This window comes from Trichomycterus rosablanca, chromosome 16, assembly GCF_030014385.1.
Source record: "Trichomycterus rosablanca isolate fTriRos1 chromosome 16, fTriRos1.hap1, whole genome shotgun sequence".
NCBI classification, from domain to species: Eukaryota; Metazoa; Chordata; class Actinopteri; order Siluriformes; family Trichomycteridae; genus Trichomycterus; species Trichomycterus rosablanca.
In genome coordinates, this window is record NC_086003.1 from 24,878,566 (window position 1) to 24,903,116 (window position 24,551).

At 40.5% G+C, this 24,551-nt stretch overlaps 2 protein-coding genes across 2 annotated transcripts; one reads left to right on the forward strand and one right to left on the reverse strand.

The window, feature by feature from the left end:
• The first annotated feature begins 1,466 nt into the window (after positions 1-1,466).
• On the forward strand, positions 1,467-19,062 carry nfrkb (nuclear factor related to kappaB binding protein). Its single transcript, XM_063011943.1, has 25 exons — positions 1,467-1,592; positions 1,817-2,018; positions 2,183-2,310; positions 2,426-2,597; positions 2,698-2,802; positions 2,960-3,033; positions 3,837-3,921; positions 4,212-4,383; positions 4,470-4,581; positions 5,600-5,726; positions 5,833-5,910; positions 6,930-7,009; positions 7,201-7,247; positions 7,547-7,607; positions 7,716-7,890; positions 8,726-8,832; positions 8,913-9,036; positions 9,804-9,883; positions 10,071-10,279; positions 10,618-10,897; positions 12,198-12,407; positions 12,700-13,437; positions 15,202-15,308; positions 16,379-16,514; positions 18,501-19,062. The coding sequence occupies exons 1-25, from the start codon at positions 1,467-1,469 to the stop codon at positions 18,645-18,647; spliced, it is 3,882 nt and encodes a 1,293-aa protein (XP_062868013.1). The 3' UTR covers positions 18,648-19,062.
• A 1,493-nt stretch (positions 19,063-20,555) lies between these two features.
• tmem45b (transmembrane protein 45B) lies at positions 20,556-23,722 on the reverse strand. Its single transcript, XM_063011749.1, has 5 exons — positions 23,523-23,722; positions 23,212-23,442; positions 22,132-22,316; positions 21,867-22,009; positions 20,556-20,810 (listed from the first exon to the last, which is right to left on the reverse strand). The coding sequence occupies exons 1-5, from the start codon at positions 23,683-23,685 to the stop codon at positions 20,693-20,695; spliced, it is 840 nt and encodes a 279-aa protein (XP_062867819.1). The 5' UTR covers positions 23,686-23,722; the 3' UTR covers positions 20,556-20,692.
• Positions 23,723-24,551: the final 829 nt, after the last annotated feature.

Here is a 24,551-nt window from a genome sequence, read left to right on the forward strand (position 1 = left end):
GAGAGAGAGAGAGAGAGAGACATGGTCACCCACTGTACCTCACCTGGTGGCAGGTGTGTGTGTGTGTGTGTGTGTGTGAGAGAGAGAGAGAGAGAGAGAGAGAGAGACATGGTCACTCACTGTACCTCACCTGGTGGCAGGTGTGTGTGTGTGTGTGTGTATGTGAGAGAGAGAGAGAGAGAGAGACATGGTCACCCACTGTACCTCACCTGGTGGCAGGTGTGTGTGTGTGTGTGTGTGTGTGAGAGAGAGAGAGAGAGAGAGAGAGAGAGACATGGTCACTCACTGTACCTCACCTGGTGGCGTGTGTGTGTGTGTGTGTGTGTGTGTGTGTGTGTGTGTGTGTGTGAGAGAGAGAGAGAGAGAGACATGGTCACTCACTGTACCTCACCTGGTGGCAGGTGTGTGTGTGTGTGTGTGTGTGTGTGTGTGTGTATGTGAGAGAGAGAGAGACATGGTCACCCACTGTACCTCACCTGGTGGCAGGTGTGTGTATAGAGTGCTGCTAATGTGCAGCTCTCTCTGTGCTCCCCCAGTTGGTTAAAGTTGGGGATAATGTTATTAAATTTGGGGAAGAATTGGTACCGAATGTGGAGGTATTTGGTGCGTTGGGTGAGGAAGTGCAGGAAGGTTATACATCCACAACAGAAGGTGGCGGTAATGCACCAGAGCGTGGTTCTCCAACCACCATTGAACCCAAGAACAAAAAAGCAACCTAAGCTAGCATATGCTAATGTGGCTAGCTGATGTTTATTTACTTTTGTATTGCTTATGGTAAGTTTATTTTAATTATTTGTCGGAAATAGAAACACTGATAAAACTTTAATTATCAGAGTGCAGCTTTGACTATTTTTGCAAAACCGTCTTAAATGCTAATTTGCTACACGGATACATAATGACAGGCTGCGTCTCAATCCGCACAGTGTCGTATTAACACCTTAACAACAGCAAAGGTGCTAATCATATTAATCCTCACTATTGAGAACAGTATTGTCCGGTTTGGGACAATAACAATAACTGACTAGATCTTGTACTAATATACATATTTTACATCACTCCAGTACCTTACACTTTTTGTGATCACTCCACTAACTGTCTATTTTTTATTGATCTGATGGGCAGTGGTAGCATTAGGGATTAAGGGGGAATGGACTGTTGATTTGAAAGTTGCTGATTTGCCACACTTGGAACCCAGCTCAATGCATGTAAGTTGTAAGTTAATTAGGATAATACACTTTTGATAAAGGCCATAAAAATAATGTGCCTTTTCATTACAAATGATCCATGTATGATCATTGATCATCAATGATCGGTGAATAGTTTGGCCGATGCAAAAATTGCCCACAGCTGGAAAGTTACGATGACATTAAACAAAGTCCTGCCTGTAGTACACAATCTTAAGTCTTAACACACAATGTTAAGTCAGTGCATCTCACAACTTTGTTTTCATTTAGGGATTCTGAAAGATGGATTCTTTGGATCATATGCTGACAGACCATTTAGACTCAGGCATGGACAGCTCTAATTATGTAATGGAGGAGTGCATGCTGGGAAACTGCAGAGTTCGTATTCCTGAAGATTTTCTGGAAGATGTGAGTAGCAGCTCTTCACCACACTTTACACCTGAGCAGCAGTTGACGGTTTTTATACATGCATTGTCTTGCTAATAATGAATATGTTATAGACCTGCAGCATAGACATGTGACTACCATAGACGTGTTGGCTACCAGATTGAGAACCATTGTATTACACTATAAGAATACATTGTCACTTTTCTTCTTGTCAATGAAAGGGTGTGTTTTTCTTGTATTTGCAGCCAGAGATTTTCTTTTCTGTTATGAGTGAAAGCACCTGGTCTGAGGTTCTAACAGACTCGCAGAGACAACATCTTCGTCAGTTTCTGCCGCACTTTTCAGAGAATAACACTTCAGAGCAGGACCAGGTCATCAGTGACCTCTTCAACAACCAGAACTTCCACTTTGGAAATCCTCTTCACCTCACCCAGAAACTCTTCAGAGGTAGCTCTCTTTTACTTAGAACATTTAGTTTATCTTTATTCCACCACTGTAGAACTTCAGGTATTTACATCAGAATTAACTATCTAACAGGAAAGATTTGCAGGTTTGGCCAAAAGTTCGGAAGAACTTTTATATTTTAATCTAACTTTAATATTTGTTCTTAGATGGCTGCTTTAACCCAGAAGTGGTTAAGTACAGGCAACTCTGTACCAAATCCCAAAGAAAACGACAAATCTACTCACTCCAGCAGTACTACCACAATCTACTTAAGCAAATCCTTGTTTCTAGAAAGGTATGTTAAAGAACAGATGAAATGTAAATTCATATTGAACATTGTGTCCTCTATTCTGTATTAGTTGTATTGTATGTGTCCTCTATTCTGTATTAGTTTTATTCTTTGCATGCAGGAGTTGCTGGATCTGGCTGTTCGAAGTGGTCCTGAGCTGCCAGTGAAACGTCACTACCCTCTTTCCTCCCAAAAAGAATTGCGAGACCAGAGGGTCAGGCACAGGGTAAACCGGATACTGCGAGAGGTAAAAACTGAGTGTGGCGACACCAACCTATCCTCTGATGATGATGGTGAGTCTGATTTTGTTTTGTTTTTTTTATGTAAATTTTTTTGGAAATATTTTATGTTAAAAATTGAACTAAAGAAACTTCAAACGTTTGGTTCTTGCAGACGCGGGATCTTGGTTTGCAGAGCCCACATCCCCTTCTTCTCCAACACCAACCATTTCTCTCAGAGTTCTGCCCAGTCTCTCCACCCAGGACATGAAAACTATAGGTCAGGTCTTCCTGAAACGAAATTTGTAAATGTACTTTTCTGGTTCAAAAACACATGTAACATAATCCAAAGACTTTTTGAAACGTGATAACCTGTTCACTTGAAATGTCCTAAAAATTAATATTCAGTTCTTGGTGTTTGATTTTTATACATACAGATAAGCCAGAACTGGGAGAGAAGGATTTAAAAGCCATGCTGAGAAGACACAGAGAGAAACGGAAACATCAACCAGTTAGTTTGAAAAAAATTTCTGTATTTTATGCTGATGCCATGAACTATGATGCACTCATTAGTCTGTTTAGCTTCATTAGTTTAAATAGCATCTCTGCTCATCAAGCTCATATGAGTGTTGTTAGTTGTTTCTGTCTAATTCATGTAAGAACCTGCATCTCCACTTAAGAAGGGATAGTGCCTAAATGTAATGTTTTAGGACAGGGGGTTTAAACTGTGCCCCTAAGGTCATAAGCTGGCCATATTTAGCTTTAGTTTTGCTCTAAACACAGTTCCCACACAGTGTCTGTTAGACCAGCTCATAGCATCTGAAGCCTATAAAAATGGTTGGATGAATCAATATGCTGATTGTTAAAGACAATTGATGTCATTTGGTTCTTTTTGGACCCATTTTCATTGATTGTTAGTGCAAGTTTCTTTAAAGCTCTGACAAAAAGCTCTAAAATTATTAATAGCCTATATGCAGAATGTAAAAAAGATGACTGTTTAAAGCAAACAGCAGAATTTTAGGAGAAAATTATGTTTGTTTTGCAATTGAAGTTTTAAGATTAAGTGTACATGTTATAAAAATAACATCATTTAGAAACAGTTATTATTTTTTAACATAACAGCAACTGCCTAAAACTTTCCTATATATCTTTTCATCTTCATTTAAATGGACAGTGTTGGTGGCTGTCAAGCCAGCCTATATTACATTACACATTATGTTTTTCTGTTGTTTGTATAAGGTAATTCATTACTATGTCTGACATTTAAATTCAACAGAATTAAGACAATAACATTGTTTCCATTACATTTTTTAGGATCATCCTGACTTAATGACATCTGACCTTCACTTAGGCGATGTCACATCAAGAGTAAACATCGGCCGAAAAGGATCAAGCATGGGTAAGATAAAAAAAAAAAAGCTTTCTATAAGGGTGCACATAATAGTAACAGCAACTGCAATGTACGTTTCTGATGGATTTTAAAGACAAAAAAATGGTACTTGGGGCATGTTTTAAGTAAATGTTGTTTGCATACATACTTTATACAGTAAAGTCCGTATATGGGCTAAATGTTAATCTGTGATTAGATACGCGCTGCATATAAAGTATTAAAGTATTGTTTGCTGCTTCAGTTGTAGGTTAAAGCTAATTGTGAAATTGTTTAATGCATGTTCTTTCTATGCCGTGCAGCACTGATAGACCTGGCCTTGCCTAGGAAGAAGCTGAAGGAGGAGAAAAAGAAGCGAAAAATGAGGCCCATTAAAACAGAATCCGACGATGGCTGTGATGGTCCGACACCGGCGGCCTCTGTGCCTGCTGCCCTCTCTGAAACTCCCAACCCTCTTCAGAGCATTAAGGAAGAGTAAGTCTTTTTAAATAGGGCTGGGACAGGCCTGAGTTTAGAGTTCAGACCAACAAATTAACTAAAATTTGTTCTGTTTACTCCAGAGTTATAGAGGAATCACAGAGCAGCCCTAATACTGTGCAGGAAATAGCCATGAGCTTCTTTCATCTACTGGAAGATATCTTTAAACAGGATAACATGGCATCCTCTTCCCAGGTGAACTCACAGAATGCCTTATAACAGGCTGTAATCTCTGTTAACTGCATCTCTTAATGGTGTCAATGCTAACAGTATTTTTAAAGTATCACTGCAATTTAAAATCAAACAAAAACAAAAGTAATCTCATCCTGAGTGGTTTACTCTAAAAGTGTTCAGACTGGATTTTACTTTAAAAACGTGTCTTGTCAAATGGGTAAATTCTTTATTTATTTAATATCATTTACTAGTTCATTAACATTTAAAATAAAATACAGAATATTTTTAAGAATGGAAATTGTTAAGTAGTTTTCAAGGAAAATGTGTTCATCAGCACAGTATTGCGGTAGTGCAATTTTAGCACTGTGCCATCTGAGCGGCCCTTGTGCTTTATTATGCCAATTGTTGCAAATGGCATATTGAATATCATATTACTTTAAATAAATAATTAAGGCTTTACAAGACAGCTTGCAGCAGTTCAAAGATACCACAGTTTAAAACATTGATTTCAGTGCTGGCTGGGCAGTTAACCTTTCTTAATTTTATTTTAATAAGTTACATACTGGTGTTTACGGCACAGTGGCTTAGTGGGTAGCACTGTTTCCTCACAGCAAGAAGGTCCTGGGTTTGATTCCAGGTGGGGGGGTCCGGGTCCTTTCTGTGTGGTGCTCCGGTTTCCTCCCACAGTCCAAAGACGTGCAAGTGAGGTGAATTGAAGATACAAAATTGTCCATGACTGTGTTTAACATTAAACTTGTAAACTGATGAATCTTGTGTAATGAGTACCAACCGTTTCTGTCATGAATGTAACCAAGAGTGTAAAACATGACGTTAAAATTCTAATAAATGAATAAATATACTGCTGTTTAAAAAAACATTAAATTTAACACATAATGTCTCTAGAAACCTTGTAGATGTTAACTAGGAGAAAAACTATTTGCTAACATCCACATGTTGGTTTGGTGAACAGATTTCTCACATAACTTATCACAGCTGATATTATACTGCTTTGTTGTGATGTGTTTTTTTTTGTTTGCAGATCGAGGAGAAGGTGCAGCAATGGCAGGGCTCTCCTGCAAGTGCCCTGAACCCATGGTTCTCTGTGTCCCCCTGCTGGTGTGAGTTGATAGTTTCTGCTCTTCAATTCCTAGCAGGGGAAAGTAAGTGTAAGTAATGCTGTTTTCCTTTTTAATCCCATCTAGTGCTGGCTAACACAGTATTGTGTTGGAGTGTGTAGTTTAATGGTGAACGTTTTATCTGCTCTTTGTGCAGCTGGCTCCATGGTGCTGCCCAGTGGCTTCACTCCTTATGTAGAATTCAGAGAGCTCAGTCAGCAGTGGAAATGGATAGGTAAGATGATCTGACTTGCTTTAGTTTTGCACTTGACACACACGGTAAATGTACTAAACAAAGAGAGGGAAATATAAAGGAAGCTCACACTGTTTGACATCATAGGAAACAGTGTTATCTATAAAAGAAATACAATTAAGGAATAGTGGTAGCCTAGTGGTTCTCAGCTCTGCCATGCAGCCACTGTTGGTCCCTTAAGCAAGGCCCTAAACCCTCTTGGCTCCAGGGGCGCTGTACATTGGCTGACCCCAGCTTTCAAACGAGCTGGGATACGCGGAAAAAGAATTTCATTGTACTGTACACGTGTTTATGTATAAATGACAAATAAAGACATTCATTCATTAAAATGCTTAATTGGCACAACAAGCAAATGTGCAATGATAATTTATCAGCACTGGCTTCACTCTCAGTCACTGACTTTATCAGCTAGGTCAGTGTGACAGTTGGCTACACAGTAGCCATTATAACATTATAACCAACTCTTAGTTCATTTACCAAGTTTAGTAAGGCAGCCACTAACTAAGCTTAGCTCTGACTGCCTCTACCATAATGAAATACCTCACAAAGTGATCTTCATCTGACCTAATTTAGATTTTTGTGTTGTCTATCAGAAAATTGAATAATCTAAAGATTTATTTATTAATATAGCTCGGCAAGGTGGCTCGATGGGTAGCACTGTTGCCTCACAGCAAGAAGGTCCTGGTTTCAATTCCCAGGTGGAGCAATCTGGGGCCTTTCTGTGTGAAGTTTGCATGTTCTGCCTGTGTCTGCATGGGTTTCCTCCGGGAGCTCCGGTTTCCTCCCAAAGTACAAAGACATGCAAGTGAGGTGAATTGGAGATACAAAATTGCCCATGACCGTGTTTGACATTGAAGACTTGAACTGAGGAATCTTGTGTAACCAGTAATTACCTGTCCTGTCATGAATGTAACCAAAGTGTGAAAAACATTATGTTAAAATTCTAATAAATAAATAAATATTATAAACATTACAAATCTTTTTACCTTCTTATATTTCAGGATCCAGTCAGGATACAGAGAAAGATCTCGGTGCACTTTGTGGCCTCTGGCTGGAGTCAAAGGACCAAGTGGTAATTAAGGTACCTTGGTGTAAAAATGGCTTTTTTTTATTACGGCACTGTTGTCACTGTAGGCACCTTAACAAATGTCTATTTACTTTTGCTTAATTTTTTGAACCAAGCGCATTTTTTATCATCAGGTATCAACACATTTTCACTATGTTGCTCACTGTTTGTCTAAGCATATGTTATTTTTCTCTTATTATTAACAGCAGGAAGGTGAGGAAGCTGCTGAACTGACTCCTCCAGCTCCCAGAGTGTGAGTAACAACCTCAGTTTTAGCTTTTTAAAATCCTGTACATACTGCTATGCTGCATCAACTACCTGCTGTCCTCCCTCACCACATCCATAAACCTCCTCTTTGGCCTTCCTCTCCTTTTCCTGACTGCTGACTCCATCCCCAGCACCCTTCTCTTGATAGAACTCTCATCCCTCCTCTGCTCATGCTCAATTTTATCCATCCTCATCACTCTCAACAAGAAACACGTCAAAGTAACCTGATGCCCTTGATCACACTGCTGCACGGCACCTGTTTAAATATACTTTTTTCTGTTTCAGATGGACTGATTATGTGGTCAGACCCAGCACTGGTGAGGAGCGGAACGTCTTTCAGGAGCAGGTTTGTACACCATGCTTACCCAGTTTGTACAAGGAGTGGTGCTATGAATGTTCTGCCTGAAATGTAGCTCTTGGCTCTGATGTTACTTTGTGTTATTCTAAATTATAGGAGCAGCAGCGCTATGATCAGCCTCACAAAGCCTTCACCTTCCGAATGCATGGCTTCGAGTCTGTGGTGGGGCCGGTCAAGGGAGTTTTTGATAAGGAGACTTCACTGAATAAAGCCCGAGAGCACTCACTTCTGCGCTCTGACAGGCCAGCCTATGTCACCATCCTCTCTCTGGGTAATGTGGTTTAAAGATTTCATCGACACCAGTAAGCATCACACCAAAATGAATAGATCTATCCACACTTGTTGGCATGAGATATTCGGTAAATAAATGTACGCAGATCAGGAAAACTTTAGGACCACCCCAAAAAACATGCAGACAGTGTCTTGTGTAACAGTTGTGTGTGAGACAACTGGGATAAAGTATCTCTGAAACAGCAGTGGCCCAAGGAGGGATAAGCCATGAACCCTGACAGGTTGTTGGGTGGCCAAGACTCATTGATGCTAGAGTACATAAAGGCTGTGGCGTCTGGTGTGGACCAACAGTAGATCGACTGTGGCTCAGTTGCAGGTCATTTTAATATTGATGTAAGTCACAACACACATTGTATCGAACACTTCTGTGTACGATTCTGCAGAGTCTTCGGCCAGTCAAAGTGCATGTTAGCTCCTGTCCACCATCTAAGACACATACAATGGACATAAATTGCATTGTAACTGGACAGTGGAGCAATAGAGGAAGGTTGACTGGTCTGACCAATCCTGGTTTTCCCGTGATCATGTGGACTGTGGGCGGTGGATGGATGAACTGTAGGACATTTCACCTTGCAAGGTAGAGAAGAAACTGCTGGTAATGTTCATCTACCAGACACCACAGGACTCTTAGATGTCTTGTGGAGTCCATATCTTGGTGCGTCAGAGCTGTTTTGACAGCATATTAGACAGGTGGTCCTAATGTTTTGGCTCATTAGTGTAAAAGACCCAACAGCATTGATTGGATAATGACTTATTTGTCTGTTGGGGATTTGCTGGACTTAATACACACACATGTTTCCTTTTGTGTTTCTTAGTGCGCGATGCAGCTGCCCGTCTGCCTAATGGTGAAGGTACCCGAGCTGAGATCTGTGAGCTGCTGAAGGATTCTCAGTTCCTGGCACCTGATGTCACCAGTGCCCAGGTCCTAACCCCAGAATTTTTACTCCATCATTTCCCAGTTAATTTTTCAATGTAAATAACCTGGCTTTGTACTTTATACAGGTGAACACTGTTGTAAGTGGAGCTCTTGACCGTCTGCACTATGAGAAGGACCCATGTGTGAAATATGACATTGGGCGCAAGCTCTGGATTTACCTGCACAGAGACCGGAGTCAGGAGGAGTTTGGTAATATACAAATTAACCATAGACACCTGAGCTTCATTGTGAAAGATTTTCCACCAGTGGTTGTGTGTTAGCTTTCTGTGATGTTAGTCTAACCCCAAATGTAAATGAGCAGAAGAGGTTAAGCACAGTGTCAGGTGAACTCAACGTGATTTGCAAAACATTCACAAAATGCTTACAAACTTATACAAACACATGTTCTCTACAAACATATGTGTTTCTGACTACTGCGATATCTGATATGTTATAGTTTTACACTAAAGCTAGAAAGCTAATATAACTAACAAGTAATGAAATGCTTTATCAGCTTAAAAACTAAGGAGCTACAGGGATATTGAAGATAAAGAGAGGTAAAATGTTGCTGACATACACTTTTAATTACTTGTTAGCAACATCAGCCTCATGGATCCAGTGCAAAAGTAAACTTCACATTACAAACATGTCCTGCCTCATTTTTAAATTACAGTTGCCTGTGAAATTACTTAGCCTAACGGTTAAGGTACTGGAATGGTAATTGAAAGGTCGTTGGTTCAAGCCCCACCACTGCCAGTTTGCCACTGTAGGGCCCTTGAGCAAGGTCCTTAACCTTCAATTGCTTAGACAATATACTGTCACAGTACTGTAAGTCGCTTTGGATAAAAACGCCTGCTAAATGCCGAAAATGTAAATTTGTGTATGTTTTCTTTAATACTGGTGGGTCTGTCAGTCTTCATATTATCAGCCTCAGTTAAGTATAATCATGCTGATTTTAAGGTGCTTTTTCTGTCCAGAGAGGATCCACCAGGCTCAAGCAGCTGCCGCCAAGGCACGAAAAGCCCTTCAGCAGAAACCCAAACCCACCCCCAAACCTGTAAGTCCTGCACACCCCAACACCACTCTATTCTCAAACAACAGCTTCTTTCTGCTCTTCGACTCTGTTTTAAAACTGTTGTGACCTGTCATTCCCAAAAAAAGTCATCCTGTGCTCATATTGCAACTTTATTTTAAATGAAAATTATTTGTGGGTAAAGATTTGCATGTCGTAATATGTTTGGTAGAAGTCCAGCAACAAGGAACCAGTCGTCAAAAGCGGAGCTGCAGAGGCCCAAAGTTCGGTGTCTGAGAGTGTTTCTACACCTGCTACAATCCTACCTCCACCCCCTAGCACCCCAACACCAAGCACCCCTGTGACCCCTAAATCCACACTACCTATTGTGTCTACACCAACCAAAGCCGGAGTGCCAGATCCAGTCAAATCCAGCCCAAGGTATATAATATATTATCAAAATATTAAAAAAAAAATTCTGGGGACTTCCAAAACATGCCAAAGGTGGATTGGGATTACCCACCTGGGTGTGATCATGTTTGTCATCCACACATTACACTGCTGAATAAATGGCAACTCATTATGCCATGGTTGCAGAGATAATCATTTTTAACATAATGTAAATTGTCTGGTGAACTTGGAAAGGCCAAGAGCTGATTTGCTTTTACCTCAGCCAAATATGATGGGTAATTTATATTTAAACCGATTAAAGTATGCACAGTCGTTGTGGCTCTGATTCACATTGATGTGGTTTGATTGTTGGGTTGTGACTTCCTCAGTGTCCTGCTGGTGTCTCCTCCCACCATGCCTCAGCTCGGCACTCTACTATCTGCTGCTCAAGTGACTCCACAGACCTCTCAGCAGGCCCCAGTTCAGCCTGCAGCTCGAGTAGTGTCACACTCAGTGTCAGCGGGCTCTCTGCCTCAGGTACGGGTGGTTACTGCTCAGCCTGGTCTTTCCACTGCATCAGCAGGACAAGCAGCCACACTGATCCACCACCAGACCCCCCACCATATCAGGCTGCCAGTCAGTGTTGCACACAGCAAGGGCATCGCACAGGTAAGATTAGGACTGAATGCAATTCAGAATGCTAGTTTGAATGTTTGGTAAGGTAGCTTAGGACAAGTGAACCTCCCAATGGCTGAGCTGTTCAGTCTCCCCCGCACCGTCAGACATGATCTGATTCCCATCTGTATTGGTATCAGCAGAAATCACGCAGCTACAGCAATAGACAAAAATGCATTTATGATTTTTTTTTTTTTTTTTTTTTTTTTACTTTTAAACATAAACACATTTACTGAGGATCCAGATTCTGCCCATTTCTTTTAACTAATAATCAAATGTAATCAAATGTAAAGCTTATAGCATCCTATTAAAGTCTAAATATCACTAAGTTTTATATCACTAACGTTTATTCTTTATTAATTAATAAATAACATAATGTAGCAAACATAGCAGTGATGTTAAATACATAAGGTGAACATAAACAGTGTGAGTGTAGATTTCAGTCAGTTGCAAACAGTTCATTGCAAGAGGTAATTAAACATTCTAAACATCTAAAAATAATTAAAGCTCTTCCTAATAACATTAGTGTAGATATTATAGGATGAGTTTACCCTTATACTGGAGCATGATGCAAAATATCCACATTATTTTTGTAAGAAAAAAAAAAGGCACTGATGTTGAATATGTTGACTGTATTAAATAATACACCGACAGGCATAACATTATGACCACCTCCTTGTTTTTACACTCACTGTCCATTTTATCAGCTCCACTTACCATATAGAAGCACTTTGTAGTTCTACAATTACTGACTGTAGTCCATCTGTTTCTCTGCATTCTTTGTTAGCCCCCTTTCATGCTGTTCCTCAATGGTCAGGATCCCCACAGGACCACCACAGAGTATGTATTATTTGGGTGGTGGATGATTCTCAGCATTGCAGTGACACTGACATGGCAATGCTGATGGAGTTTTTAAACACCTCACTGTCACTGCTGGACTGAGAATAGTCCACCAACCAAAAATATCCAGCCAACAGCACCCTGTGACCACTGTTGAAGGTCTAGAATGTGCTTCTATATGGTAAGTGGAGCTGATAAAATGGACAGTGAGTGTAGAAACAAGGAGGTGGTTTTAATGTTGTGGCTGATCGGTTTATTGTCCAATTTTATATCTAAATGTTTAGCATCGTTAAATTTGTGGTAGTGTTTTCATATTTTACCTGTTTATTATTTTTATGTTTCTGACCTGTTTGTATCTAGAAATGTGTCTATAGGAATTAGACAGATATTCTGTGGAACTCATGTAAATAATGTTTATAAACGGTGATATGGTGATATTTTGTTGTATGTCCAGGCTGTGGTGACTCTGCCACTGAGAAGCCAGTCCACAGGAAGTCCAATTCAGGTTCAGGCCTCACGAGCTCAGACCAGTCTCTCTGTACCACGCCTGACCTCTGCTGTGCCAGTCAGTAAAGCTCAGAGCAGTTTTCCAGGAAGCCCAGCTACCAACACACCCCCACCTGCAGTGCTGCAGGGGATCACTAGTCAGAACATCATCAAACAGGTACAACCATGTTGAGGCTATTTTTTATTATCAATGACTGAAAAAAGAAAAGATCACATGAGGATTTCATGCTCAAATTTATTGATTCAAATATTGCCATTTGCAAGGATCTGCAATTTCACATTGCACAGCATTTAGCAGACACACACACATACATGCTTACACACACACACACACACACACACACATATGGTGGCTTAATGGCTTGATTGCTAACCTCAAACACAGATTACTGGTATGACAACAGCTTTACGCAAATCCAAATGTTTTATCCCCTGTTTAAAATCTGCAGGTTGCCATTACTGGTCAGCTAGGTGTGAAGACCCAGAATACAGCGGGCATTCCGCTGACCGCCACCAACCTGCGCATTCAAGGCAAAGACGTGCTCCGCCTGCCCCCGTCCTCCATCACTACTGATGCTAAAGGTCAAACCGTGCTCCGCATCACCCCAGACATGATGGCAACTCTGAAACTCACACCTGACATACTCACCAGCGCCAGCAGCTCCACCGCTAAAGGCATCTCCGCCACCCTGCACGTAACCCCACCGCAGGCTCCTCCTTCTGCCTCCTCCAACCCTGCCCCCTTGGCCAAAGCAGAGACCTTGACTGCCAAACCCCCTCAAACCTTGGTGCCACCTGGCACTGCCACACTGGTCAAGGCCACATGTGACACTGCCATTCGACTCATGCCCGCCCTGGCTGTCACTATGGCAGACCCCAAGGCCCGCACCTTCTCCACAGTCACTTCGTCTGACTCCAAGCTTGGCAGCACAACCATTCGCATTGTGCCAAGTCTGGGTGTGATATCACAGAAACAGGGGCAGACCGTTGCTGTCACCACCACATGCGCCAAGCCTGGTACAGCTTCCTCAGGGGCAGCTACGGTTACCATTGCAACAAGTGGGGTAGCAGGAGGTAAAGGGGTGACACTGGCCACTTCCGCAGCAGGGTCGACTCTTTCACTGGGAACTGCCGCAGCCACAGTCAGACAAGTGCCTGTCAGCGCAACTGTAGTAGCCACGCAGCCGGTAAATACTAATGTGTGACACCGTCCCACATTATATATTACAATTTACATATACATATACAGTGTATCACAAAAGTGAGTACACCCCTCACATTTCTGCAGATATTTAAGTATATCTTTTCATGGGACAACACTGACAAAATGACACTTTGACACAATGAAAAGTAGTCTGTGTGCAGCTTATATAACAGTGTAAATTTATTCTTCCCTCAAAATAACTCAATATACAGCCATTAATGTCTAAACCACCGGCAACAAAAGTGAGTACACCCCTAAGAGACTACACCCCTAAATGTCCAAATTGAGCACTGCTTGTCATTTTCCCTCCAAAATGTCATGCGACTCGTGTTACTAGGTCTCAGGTGTGCATAGGGAGCAGGTGTGTTCAATTTAGTAGTACAGCTCTCACACTCTCTCATACTGGTCACTGAAAGTTCCAACATGGCACCTCATGGCAAAGAACTCTCTGAGGATCTTAAAAGACGAATTGTTGCGCTACATGAAGATGGCCAAGGCTACAAGAAGATTGCCAACACCCTGAAACTGAGCTGCAGCACAGTGGCCAAGATCATCCAGCGTTTTAAAAGAGCAGGGTCCACTCAGAACAGACCTCGCGTTGGTCATCCAAAGAAGCTGAGTGCACGTGCTCAGCGTCACATCCAACTGCTGTCTTTGAAAGATAGGCGCAGGAGTGCTGTCAGCATTGCTGCAGAGATTGAAAAGGTGGGGGGTCAGCCTGTCAGTGCTCAGACCATACGCTGCACACTACATCAAATTTGTCTGCATGGCTGTCACCCCAGAAGGAAGCCTCTTCTGAAGTCTCTACACAAGAAAGCCTGCAAACAGTTTGCTGAAGACATGTCAACAAAGGACATGGATTACTGGAACCATGTCCTATGGTCTGATGAGACCAAGATTAATTTGTTTGGTTCAGATGGTCTCAAGCATGTGTGGCGGCAATCAGGTGAGGAGTACAAAGATAAGTGTGTCATGCCTACAGTCAAGCATGGTGGTGGGAATGCCATGGTCTGGGGCTGCATGAGTGCAGCAGGTGTTGGGGAGTTACATTTCATTGAGGGACACATGAACTCCAATATGTACTGTGAAATACTGAAGCAGAGCATGATCCCCTCCCTCCGGAAACTGGGTCGCAGGGCAGTGTTCCAGCATGATAATGACCCCAAACACACCTCTAAGACGACCACTGCTTTATTGAAGAGGCTGAGGGTAAAGGTGATGGACTGGCCAAGCATGTCTCCAGACCTAAACCCAATAGAACATCTTTGGGGCATCCTCAAGCGGAAGGTGGAGGAGCGCAAAGTCTCGAATATCCGCCAGCTCCGTGATGTCGTCATGGAGGAGTGGAAAAGCATTCCAGTGGCAACCTGTGAAGCTCTGGTAAACTCCATGCCCAGGAGAGTTAAGGCAGTTCTGGGAAATAATGGTGGCCACACAAAATATTGACACTTCAGGAACTTTCACTAAGGGGTGTACTCACTTTTGTTGCCGGTGGTTTAGACATTAATGGCTGTATATTGAGTTATTTTGAGGGAAGAATAAATTTACACTGTTATATAAGCTGCACACAGACTACTTTTCATTGTGTCAAAGTGTCATTTTGTCAGTGTTGTCCCATGAAAAGATATACTTAAATATCTGCAGAAATGTGAGGGGTGTACTCACTTTTGTGATACACTGTATGTGTGTGTGTGTGTGTGTATGTAATGTATGTATATATTTAATGTCTATTTATTTTCCTTTGTAGGGGAAGTTACCTACAAGGATCACAGTGCCTCTTTCAGTCCTTAGCCAGCCTCTGAAAAGCAAGAGTGTGGTGACTACACCAATACTGAAAGGAAACATCAGTACCAAGTGAGCTCCTGTTCTCAATTCATTTTTAAAACCTGATAAAAGTGGAAAACATAATGTGCCCCTGTCCAACAAAACACCCATTCCTGGCGTGAATATCACAAATGTGAAAACAAAAAGCCCCTGTCTGGAAAGCAAGGTCCACAAAGACATGGTTTGACAGGTTTGGTGTGAAGTAACTTCAGTGACCTGCACAGAGCCCTCGCTTTAATAGTCCATTCTGATGAATCAGAACATCAACTTCATTCCAGGCCTTCTTGCCCAACATCAGTACTTAATCTCACAAATGCTCTTCTAAATAAAATGTGCCCAAATTCCCAAAGTACTATAGGAGGCCTTTCCAAAACAGTAGAGGCTGTTGTAGCAGCTAAGATGGGAAGGGAATGTACTTTCATATTAATACCTATGGCTTTGATTTAAGATGTACAACAAGCTCATGGTCTGGTGTTCCAATACTGGCTACTTTGGCTAACAGTGTATCTTCGCCCAGATCCTTATAAATTTCTCTTATAATTTTTTTTCTAGATGTGAGTAAAGTGTGTAATGACCTGTGTAATTGACACCAGTTGTGTCACAGGGGTCTAATATGCTAGCCTACTATCATTGCGCCAAGCCTGATATCACTTTTGAGTTTGATTTAGCGGTGCAGACACAACTGGCCATCTGAGGGAGGGAAACTCCTCTGATATGTTTCTCATCATCACAGCTGCACTAGTGACTCTTTCTATCTGGTAAAGGCAACAACACAAGGGTTAAATGATTCACATTTTGAATATTGTGTCTCTTTGTAAGAATCCACTGCTGGTGGAGGGAAATGAAGTGTCCAATGATAGCATGTGTCCGACGAGGCAGGTACTAGTATACAGCAGTCCTTTGCCTGCCTGGGGGTGGTGTAAGCAGCAGATAACTTGGAAAAGACAAGGTTGGGAGAAATAGAGGAAAAATGCAAACATGATATTGGAGCATTAACTGACTTTGTGCCCCCTAAATTTTACTGTGACATTAACTTTTTCAACACAAAAGAGAAAGAACTTCTGTTCAGCATCTGCTGTGTTTTTGTTTTCTGTTTGCAGTATCAGTAATCTGGGCAGGAATATTATTCTCACCAGCATGCCAGCAGGCACCAAACTGATTGCTGGAAATAAGCCGGTCAGCTTCGTTACAGCTCAGCAGTTACAGCAGCTGCAGCAGCAGGGTCAGGCCACTCAGGTCAGTAATCACAACTCCCACTTTCACATCCACAAACACACTATATAAACAAAAGTATTGGGACAGCCCTTCTATTTTTTAATTCATGTGTTTCAGCCACAACAATTACTAACAAGTATAATAAATTAATTATATAGAGGAAATTGTATGCTTCCAGTTTAGGGAAGGTCCTCTCTGTTCCAGCATGACTGTGCCCCTGTGGACAGAGAAAGCTCTATAAAGACATGAAGAATGGTTCACTTTAAAGACACTTCAGTAGCCTGCACAGAGCCGTGACCTCAGTACCACTGAACAGCTATGGAATGAACTGGAACATCAGTTGAGGCTTTCTTGGCCAACATAAGTGGCCCAGCCTTACAAATGCTCCTTTGAGTGAATGGGCACAAATTCCCACAGACATGTTTATAGCTGAATAGACCACATGGAAGTCACTCTCTTTTAATACGATTTGTTTTTTAAATAGGATGTCCAGCAAGCTTATTAACAAGGGTCCAAATACTTTTGGCCATATAGTGTATCCCAGAGCGGTAGAGAGAACAGAGTGGCGACACTCTCATAGGGAACCGTTGGAAAGGGGGCGGGACATTTTTTCTGCGCAGCTTCCGGGTTGTGGAGCTCTGTATAGTTCCAAACAACCCATAGAGCCCCATTCATTTCCAATACTTATCAAGCATTTTTAGCTGTATGTTGCTTTGTTTTAAAACAATTATGAATTTAATGTCATTAATATACTTAATACTGTTATTGTTTAGCATTTGCTCAGCACTAAATGTTACATGTTTATCTTAATTAATAGGTATAACTGAATTTAGCTTATTCAGTTTAGCTTAATTAATGACACACGAGTCTTTTCACCTAAAATGAGTTGATTAATCAAGAGTCTTGTTACAGAAATGATAATAAAATATTAGAACCACAATAAATCATTATACTTTTACTTTCATACTTCAGTACATTTGAAGGTAAATTTAGTTTAGTACTTTAGTGGAGGTAAAGAGTATTTTTACTTTTACTACTACTTTTACTGGAGTAATATGTTACCTTGGATATCTCTACTTTAACTCAACTGCATGGTTTGTGTACCTTGTCCACCACTTACATTAGACAAAATGAACTAGTGCATATTCATAATGAATTCATTAATGTATTACATGTAGGAATCAATTATTAATCACTCATGAAATAAGAGATGAATGAATGCTTTTTCATGTACCTTAAAGGTACGGTAGTGTGTTTATCAATCTGTTCCTTCAGTGCAGGTAAACCTTATGAATCCAGCCACATGGTTTAGTGACATGAGTGTTTAGCCAAAATGATTATTATTATGAATCCTCAGGAAAGTGAAGGGAGATTAGTTTATGTAAAAAACAAAACATAAAAAAACTTTAATCTCTGTACTGTATATTGTCTCTACTACTTAATGATATCGCATTATGTAATGTATGCTAATATAATGTACTGTGTGTTAACAAGAACGACCTATTAACAAGTCATTATAAACATCAAGCTTCCACTTTATATACCAAATTGACATTAAAGCAGATGCAGTAAATGTAAACGCAGTTGAAAATACCCAGAAATTGTACAAATGTTTATTATTTGCCGTTTAATATTTCATTTACTGCTGCCTGTCCCATATGAGAACATGACAGCGCCGGGTTTGTTTGGAACTATCGGAGGGTTACATGAACCACGTGACCGCGTGGCGGCGAGATCAAGGAGTGTCGCAACTCTCTCTATCTACGGCTCTGGTGTATCCATTGTACATTTCTACTTCACTCTCACTCACTCACTTTCTTAACTGCCTATCCAGTTAGGGTCACGGGGGGGGTGCTGGAGCCTATCCTAGCTTTTCGCCAGTCCATCGCAGGGCAGACACATATACACACACACATACACACCCATTCACCTATAGGGCAATTCAGTGACATTTCTACTTCATTATAGTAAAATTCAGTTGTTATTTCCTTTCTTTTTCTCTGACAGGTGCGCATCCAGACTGTTCCAGCCCAGCAACTGCAGTCGCACTCAGTATCCAGCTCGCCTAAATCCGCAGTGTCCACAGTGGTGGTGTCCAGTGCCCCCTCTGCCCCCTCAGCCCTGTCCACCAAAACAAACCCTGAGCCACAGTGATGCTTCCTTTGGTTTAAATCCAGCTGTTAGACTTTTATACATTGAGATTCAGAGATTTCAGCTAGAAGTTGATAATGAATCATAGAACCAGAGCAGTTGTGTTAAAAGCCAGTGTTTGGCTTTCAGAGCTCCTGGTATTTATGTACGATGTGTTTTCGACATTTAACAAGACTGTCTAGGAAAATTTCAACTCAGCAAAATGGTAAGTGTACCTACAGTTACACTTGAGGTTAACATGGACTTGTCAGAGCAAGGTCAGTTTTCTATTTCGAATGTTCCTAGTTTGTTTGTTTTGTTGTATGTAAAAGCTTTGTGTCGTCTCATCCATTTTTTCCAAAATCTTGTATTTCTGTAAATTCTTATTTTTGCTTGTAGGTTAAAGTCATGTTAATATGAAATAAATAACTTAATTGTGTTACACTTTCTGCATTGCTATTACTGCATACGTTTACCAAATATGGTCACATTCCAGCTATACAGACACAGTCTGCACTTTTTATTGAAATGGTTTTAATTCTATTTTCATTCACTTATGTTATTATTTATATATACACAGATTAACCATAACATTAAAACCACCTCCTTGTTTCTACACTCACTGTCCATTTTATCAGCTCCACTTACTATGTAGGAGCACTTTGTAGTTCTGACTGTAGTCCATCTGTTTCTCTGCATGCTTTGTTACCCCCTTTCATGCTGTTCTTCAATGGTCAGGACTCTCCCAGGACCACTACAGAGCAGGTATTATTTAGGTGGTGGGTCATTCTCAGCACTGCAGTGACACTGACATGGTGGTGGTGTGTTAGTGTGTGTTGTGCTGGTATGAGTGGATCAGACACAGCAGCGCTGCTGGAGTTTTTAAACACCTCACCATCACTGCTGGACTGAGAATAGTCCACCAACCAAAAATATCCAGCCAACAGCGCCCCGTAGGCAGCGTCCTGAGACCACTGATGAAGGTCTAGAAGATGACCAACTCAAACAGCAGCAACAGATGAGTGATCGTCTCTGACTTTACATCTACATGGTGGACCAACTGGGTAGGAGTGTCTAGTAGAGTGAACAGTGAGTGGACACAGTATTTAAAAACTCCAGCAGCACTGCTGTGTGATTATATTGGATACCCCATATATATATATATATATACTGTATATATATATATATATATATATATATATATATATATATATATACTGTATATATATACTGTATATATATATATATATATATATATATATATATATATATATATATACACATATATACACACACCCCAGAAATACCCTGAACAGGGGGTCCATTGCGTGGGCTCAGCACCCCAAATTAATATATAAAAGTATTAATGAGTTATTTGTGTCTGGCAAAAGTGGTAGGTCTTGAAAATGAGAAACAGCATGTGTGGTGTATGATTGTGTTGTACGGTGTCTGTTTAGCCTACAATATTACAGTAATATTTTTGTTGTCTGTAAAGTCTTTTCTAACAGTGTATCCACATTTAAGTTTAGTAGGATGGTTTGCATATACAACACCTAGAACAAAATATTCAGCCCCCTATTTGTATATTTTACTTTCTCTGGTTGCATTTCAGACATAGTGCAGTAGGGTTTTTTTTTCTGGTTGATCTTTGTAACAACATGCTCCTATTATGTCAAATCATATTTGTTTATATTTTAAAGCTTGCACATGTCTAACAAGCCATTCTGCTGAAGTGACCCTTAAATTCCATTATACAGAATGCAATAAAGATGTGCACCTTGCATGCACAGATGCATTATAATTAGAAAAGCAGGTCTGTCTGGTTCGCAGCGGGATTTGCTTCTATTGTATGGGTTGACAAGAAAAACTTGAATTAGCATGTTAAAGGTAGTAACATGCTTTATTTACAGATTCATTGAGAATTTACAATGCTTTCCTGCAGAAATGTAAGAACATACAGGAGTTAGAAATAAGACAAGTTATTTGATACATACTGTATACACTAGGTGTCCACTGTGTCTTTATTTATATCAACAGAAACCTTCATAAGCTAGTTACCAGGAATCTGTCTATTCGTCGTCTGATTCCTGGAGCAAAGCTTTCTGATAGCCGGAGTCTGAGTGAGCGGTTTTCCTGAGGCTGATTTCAGAGTCTGTCAGCTGCCTTCGTTTATATCTGTTGTTTAACCTGTAGGATAAGATAAGTATGTATTTCTATAAAAGTTAATCATTTACATGCCCTGGATTTGCAGGCCGCCCTGGGTCCACAAAGCAGAGTTTAAGTTCAATTTTATCAGCCAATCTGCCATGAAACCATGAAACATTAATCCGGTGAATGCAAACTCTTACTAGTACTTACACATGATTTTAAACCTGCCCAATTACAGTCTTCAATTCACCTATGTATCTGTATTAAACTGTAAATCTATCTGTCTGGCTGTAAGCGTTGTCTATTTAGCCACCTGTTCATCTGCACATTTTGCATGCCAGCTGTTTGGCTCTTAATCTGTCTGTCTATATTACTACTGATCCATATATCAATCAGTCAGTCTGTTTAAAATATATATTTGCTTCTCTGTCTGTCTGTCTGTCTACTGAATCATTTATCAATCTGGCTATCTATTTAGCTCCATGACTAAATCATTTAGGCTAAATTGTCTTACCTAGTTATTTAATTATTTAATTGTCTGTTTTACTATTCCAACAGTCTTTTGGTTAGTCTCTCTGTCTAGCTGTTCATCTGCATGGCTGTCAACCAGTCAGTCTAAATATCAACATGTCTGTCTATTATATTGTCTGCTTGGTCATCTGTCTGTCCTTTTAATATGTCTAGTAACCTGCTGATCTGCATGTCTGTTAGCAGACTGTCTATTTGTTTATTGATACATTCTTTGATATGCTGGTCTATGTAGTCATACTTATGACCACCTGTATGTCTGTCTATCATTATGTGGTGGGTTGTCATGTTTTTTTCTTTCGGCTGCTCTCAAATTTAGGGGTCGCCACAGCGGATCTGACGTGGCACAGTTTTTGAAATTCGAACCAGATCTTAGCAGTACTGGGTTAGCGTACTTGCACCCCTGTTGTCATTAGCTGACCAAGTCTGACTTTGACTTGAATTTGACTTGAGTTCACATGTAACTTGGTTATATTAGGATGTGCCCTGGTAAGTATTGTATACATACTTAAATCCTTTTTACACTTCACATAATGGTTTGACCAAAACTAATAAATATCCACTTACCACCACACCACACTGTAGTTTACTCCTACAATCAGTAAAGCTACTGCATAATGCCAACAATAGCACATGGTGATAAACATGATGTTGCCATGGTTCTCCTGGTCCCATTGTTTTCCATTCAAAGGAAACAATACAAAACCAATCTGCCATAAAAAATGACTGTTAGTATTAATACTGTTCGTATTAATCTTTACTAGCAACTTTATTAAGAGCAGTCTCATTATTTAGATCCAGAAATATTTAGCTGATTTGGACACTGGCTTACCTGATAGAACCAGGTGCCCTGCAGAATGGCCAGGCTGCTTCTGAACACCTCGAGCAGAGAGATGTCTCGCATGAACGCCTCTAGCATGGTGCTGGCCGCACCCCCAAACACAGCCACCAGCAGCAATGAGTGAATGTGCTGGTCCAATGATGGCCGATTGTGTAAATGGAAATAGAACAGGAACCCTGGAAGAGATCATGTAAACATCATCTTTCCATATGCTCATCTGTCCATGCAACCATACGTTTAACCAACCACTAACCCAAATAATTCATTCAACCATTTTTCAACCATCCAATCTTACAACCAAATGTTCATCTATAGTAGCTATCTATTTGCCTAACCATCCATCCATCTATTCAACAAAGCATTTCCTTTTTTTTTTTTCTTATCTATTTTTTCCCACTTTTTTCCCCCAATTTTTATCCCTATTCTAGTCATGTCCAATTACCCTGATTGTGTCCTCTATACTGATTCGACCCTTTGCCGCTGACTGAGGACACCACTCAACTGACTTGCGCCCCCTCCGGCACGCAGTCAGCACAGAGCACAGTACCTGCACGAGCCGAGTTCATATACCGAGAGACACTGCGCACGGAGGGTCACACTTCCCTCAATGTTATTCCTCAGCTCTGTGCAGGCACCGCCAGTCAGTCGCAGTCGCACCAGTTATGAGGACCTATGCTCCGACTCTACCCCTAACCCTGAACAACAGCCAAACGTTGTTCATACTGCCGCCCAACCCAGTCGGAAAGGCAGAGCTGAGTTTCGATACGATGTATCTAGAAACCCAACTCTGGTGCGCTAGCGTACTTTACCGCTGCGCCACCTGAGCGGCCAACACAAAGCATTTCCTTAAACAGTTGTTCATTCTTTTATCAATCCATTTGACCATTGATTTATTCAGCCATAAATCTATCAATCCAATCAGCCAAACATTTATCTGTTTAATCAATACATCCATCTGTCCAATGAAGCAATTAAACATTGTGGGTTTTTTTTTCATCTATCCATACTGTCCTTCTATCTAACCTGCCATCAAACAATCCATCCATCCATTTATATATTAAGGCAAACTACCTTCTACAAAGAGAGCCAGAGAGAGGCAGAGACGGTCAAGTCCAGCCGGGACGGGAAGGTGGGACATTGTGAGAACATCTGCAATGCCAGAAATGCCAAAGAAGAGGTACATGGTGCTGTGTTGCCAGTTCATCAGCTTCACCCACTCCCCATTGTACAGGTGAGCATGAGGTCCATCGGGCACAAACTGTTCAGCCATAATGCCTGAAACAAAGAATGTTGTATATAAAACTGATACCATGAAACTCTGACACAACAGGACATGAATACGCATGAGGTCTTACCCACAAAAGCAAAAAAGATCTTCAGACACCCTTCAATGAAGTCCATTCTGTTGAAATACACACGCAGGCTTTGCCTCCTGCCATGTTGTCTTTTATTCCAGATGTGTTGCAGAGGGTATTTCACTGACCACCACAAACCAAACAACAGGAAGAAAGTACCAGGCAGAGCGTGTCCTTTAAAGTTGGCCATCTTTTTGGAACTGGCTTTAAATAATCACTGCATAAAACTGAAAGTGAATAGTGAATTAAAACAGGATCTAAAATACAAAAATAAACCTCATTATTTAACTATTACTTGTTTAATTCTGCCACGTTTTGTACTGTTATGCAACCATGTTTAGCTCTTTATATGTTTTTACCGCCTTGGAATACACTTAGAAATTAAGGAACACAATTGGACCTTTGCTTGTAGCAGAGTTTTTGCCCTATTCTTTTTTTTTTTTAATTGTCATACTTGTTATAATTTTCATACTTGTTTTTACTCCATAATGAGACTTTTAGGACCAATGTTGTATCATAAATTAGGGTAAATTACATAAACAGTTTGAGTGCATTATATTTGAAAGCATAACAAATATAATTATAGTATTTCTGAACTACATAAGTTGTATATGTACAGGTTACATAAAACATTATGTCTAGATAATTGTGCAAATTGCAAAATTCTAATATTCATAATAACAAATGGTTTCATTATTATAAAGTTTGTTTTCATTGGTTGAGAAAATTTTACACCATGAATATCAATCAACATGAAGGTAAAGGAGCTTTTAGTTCTTGAATAGAAAGGGCCTCAGCAAACACATTAATCATCCTGTCAGTAAAATGGTTAAACAACCCACAAGTAAAACATTTGAGTACCTCAAATCATCTGTGGGCGGAGACACCATACAATATTTCACATGTTCTTCAACTTGTGACAAAATCTGCAATAAGTGAAAAGAGTTGAATGAACACCATGCCCACAGTTAAGTATGCAGGTGGGAGTATCAGGATAAGGTTTTCCTTTCTGCAAATGGTTCTGAGATATTAGACATCATTTATGAGAATGATGAA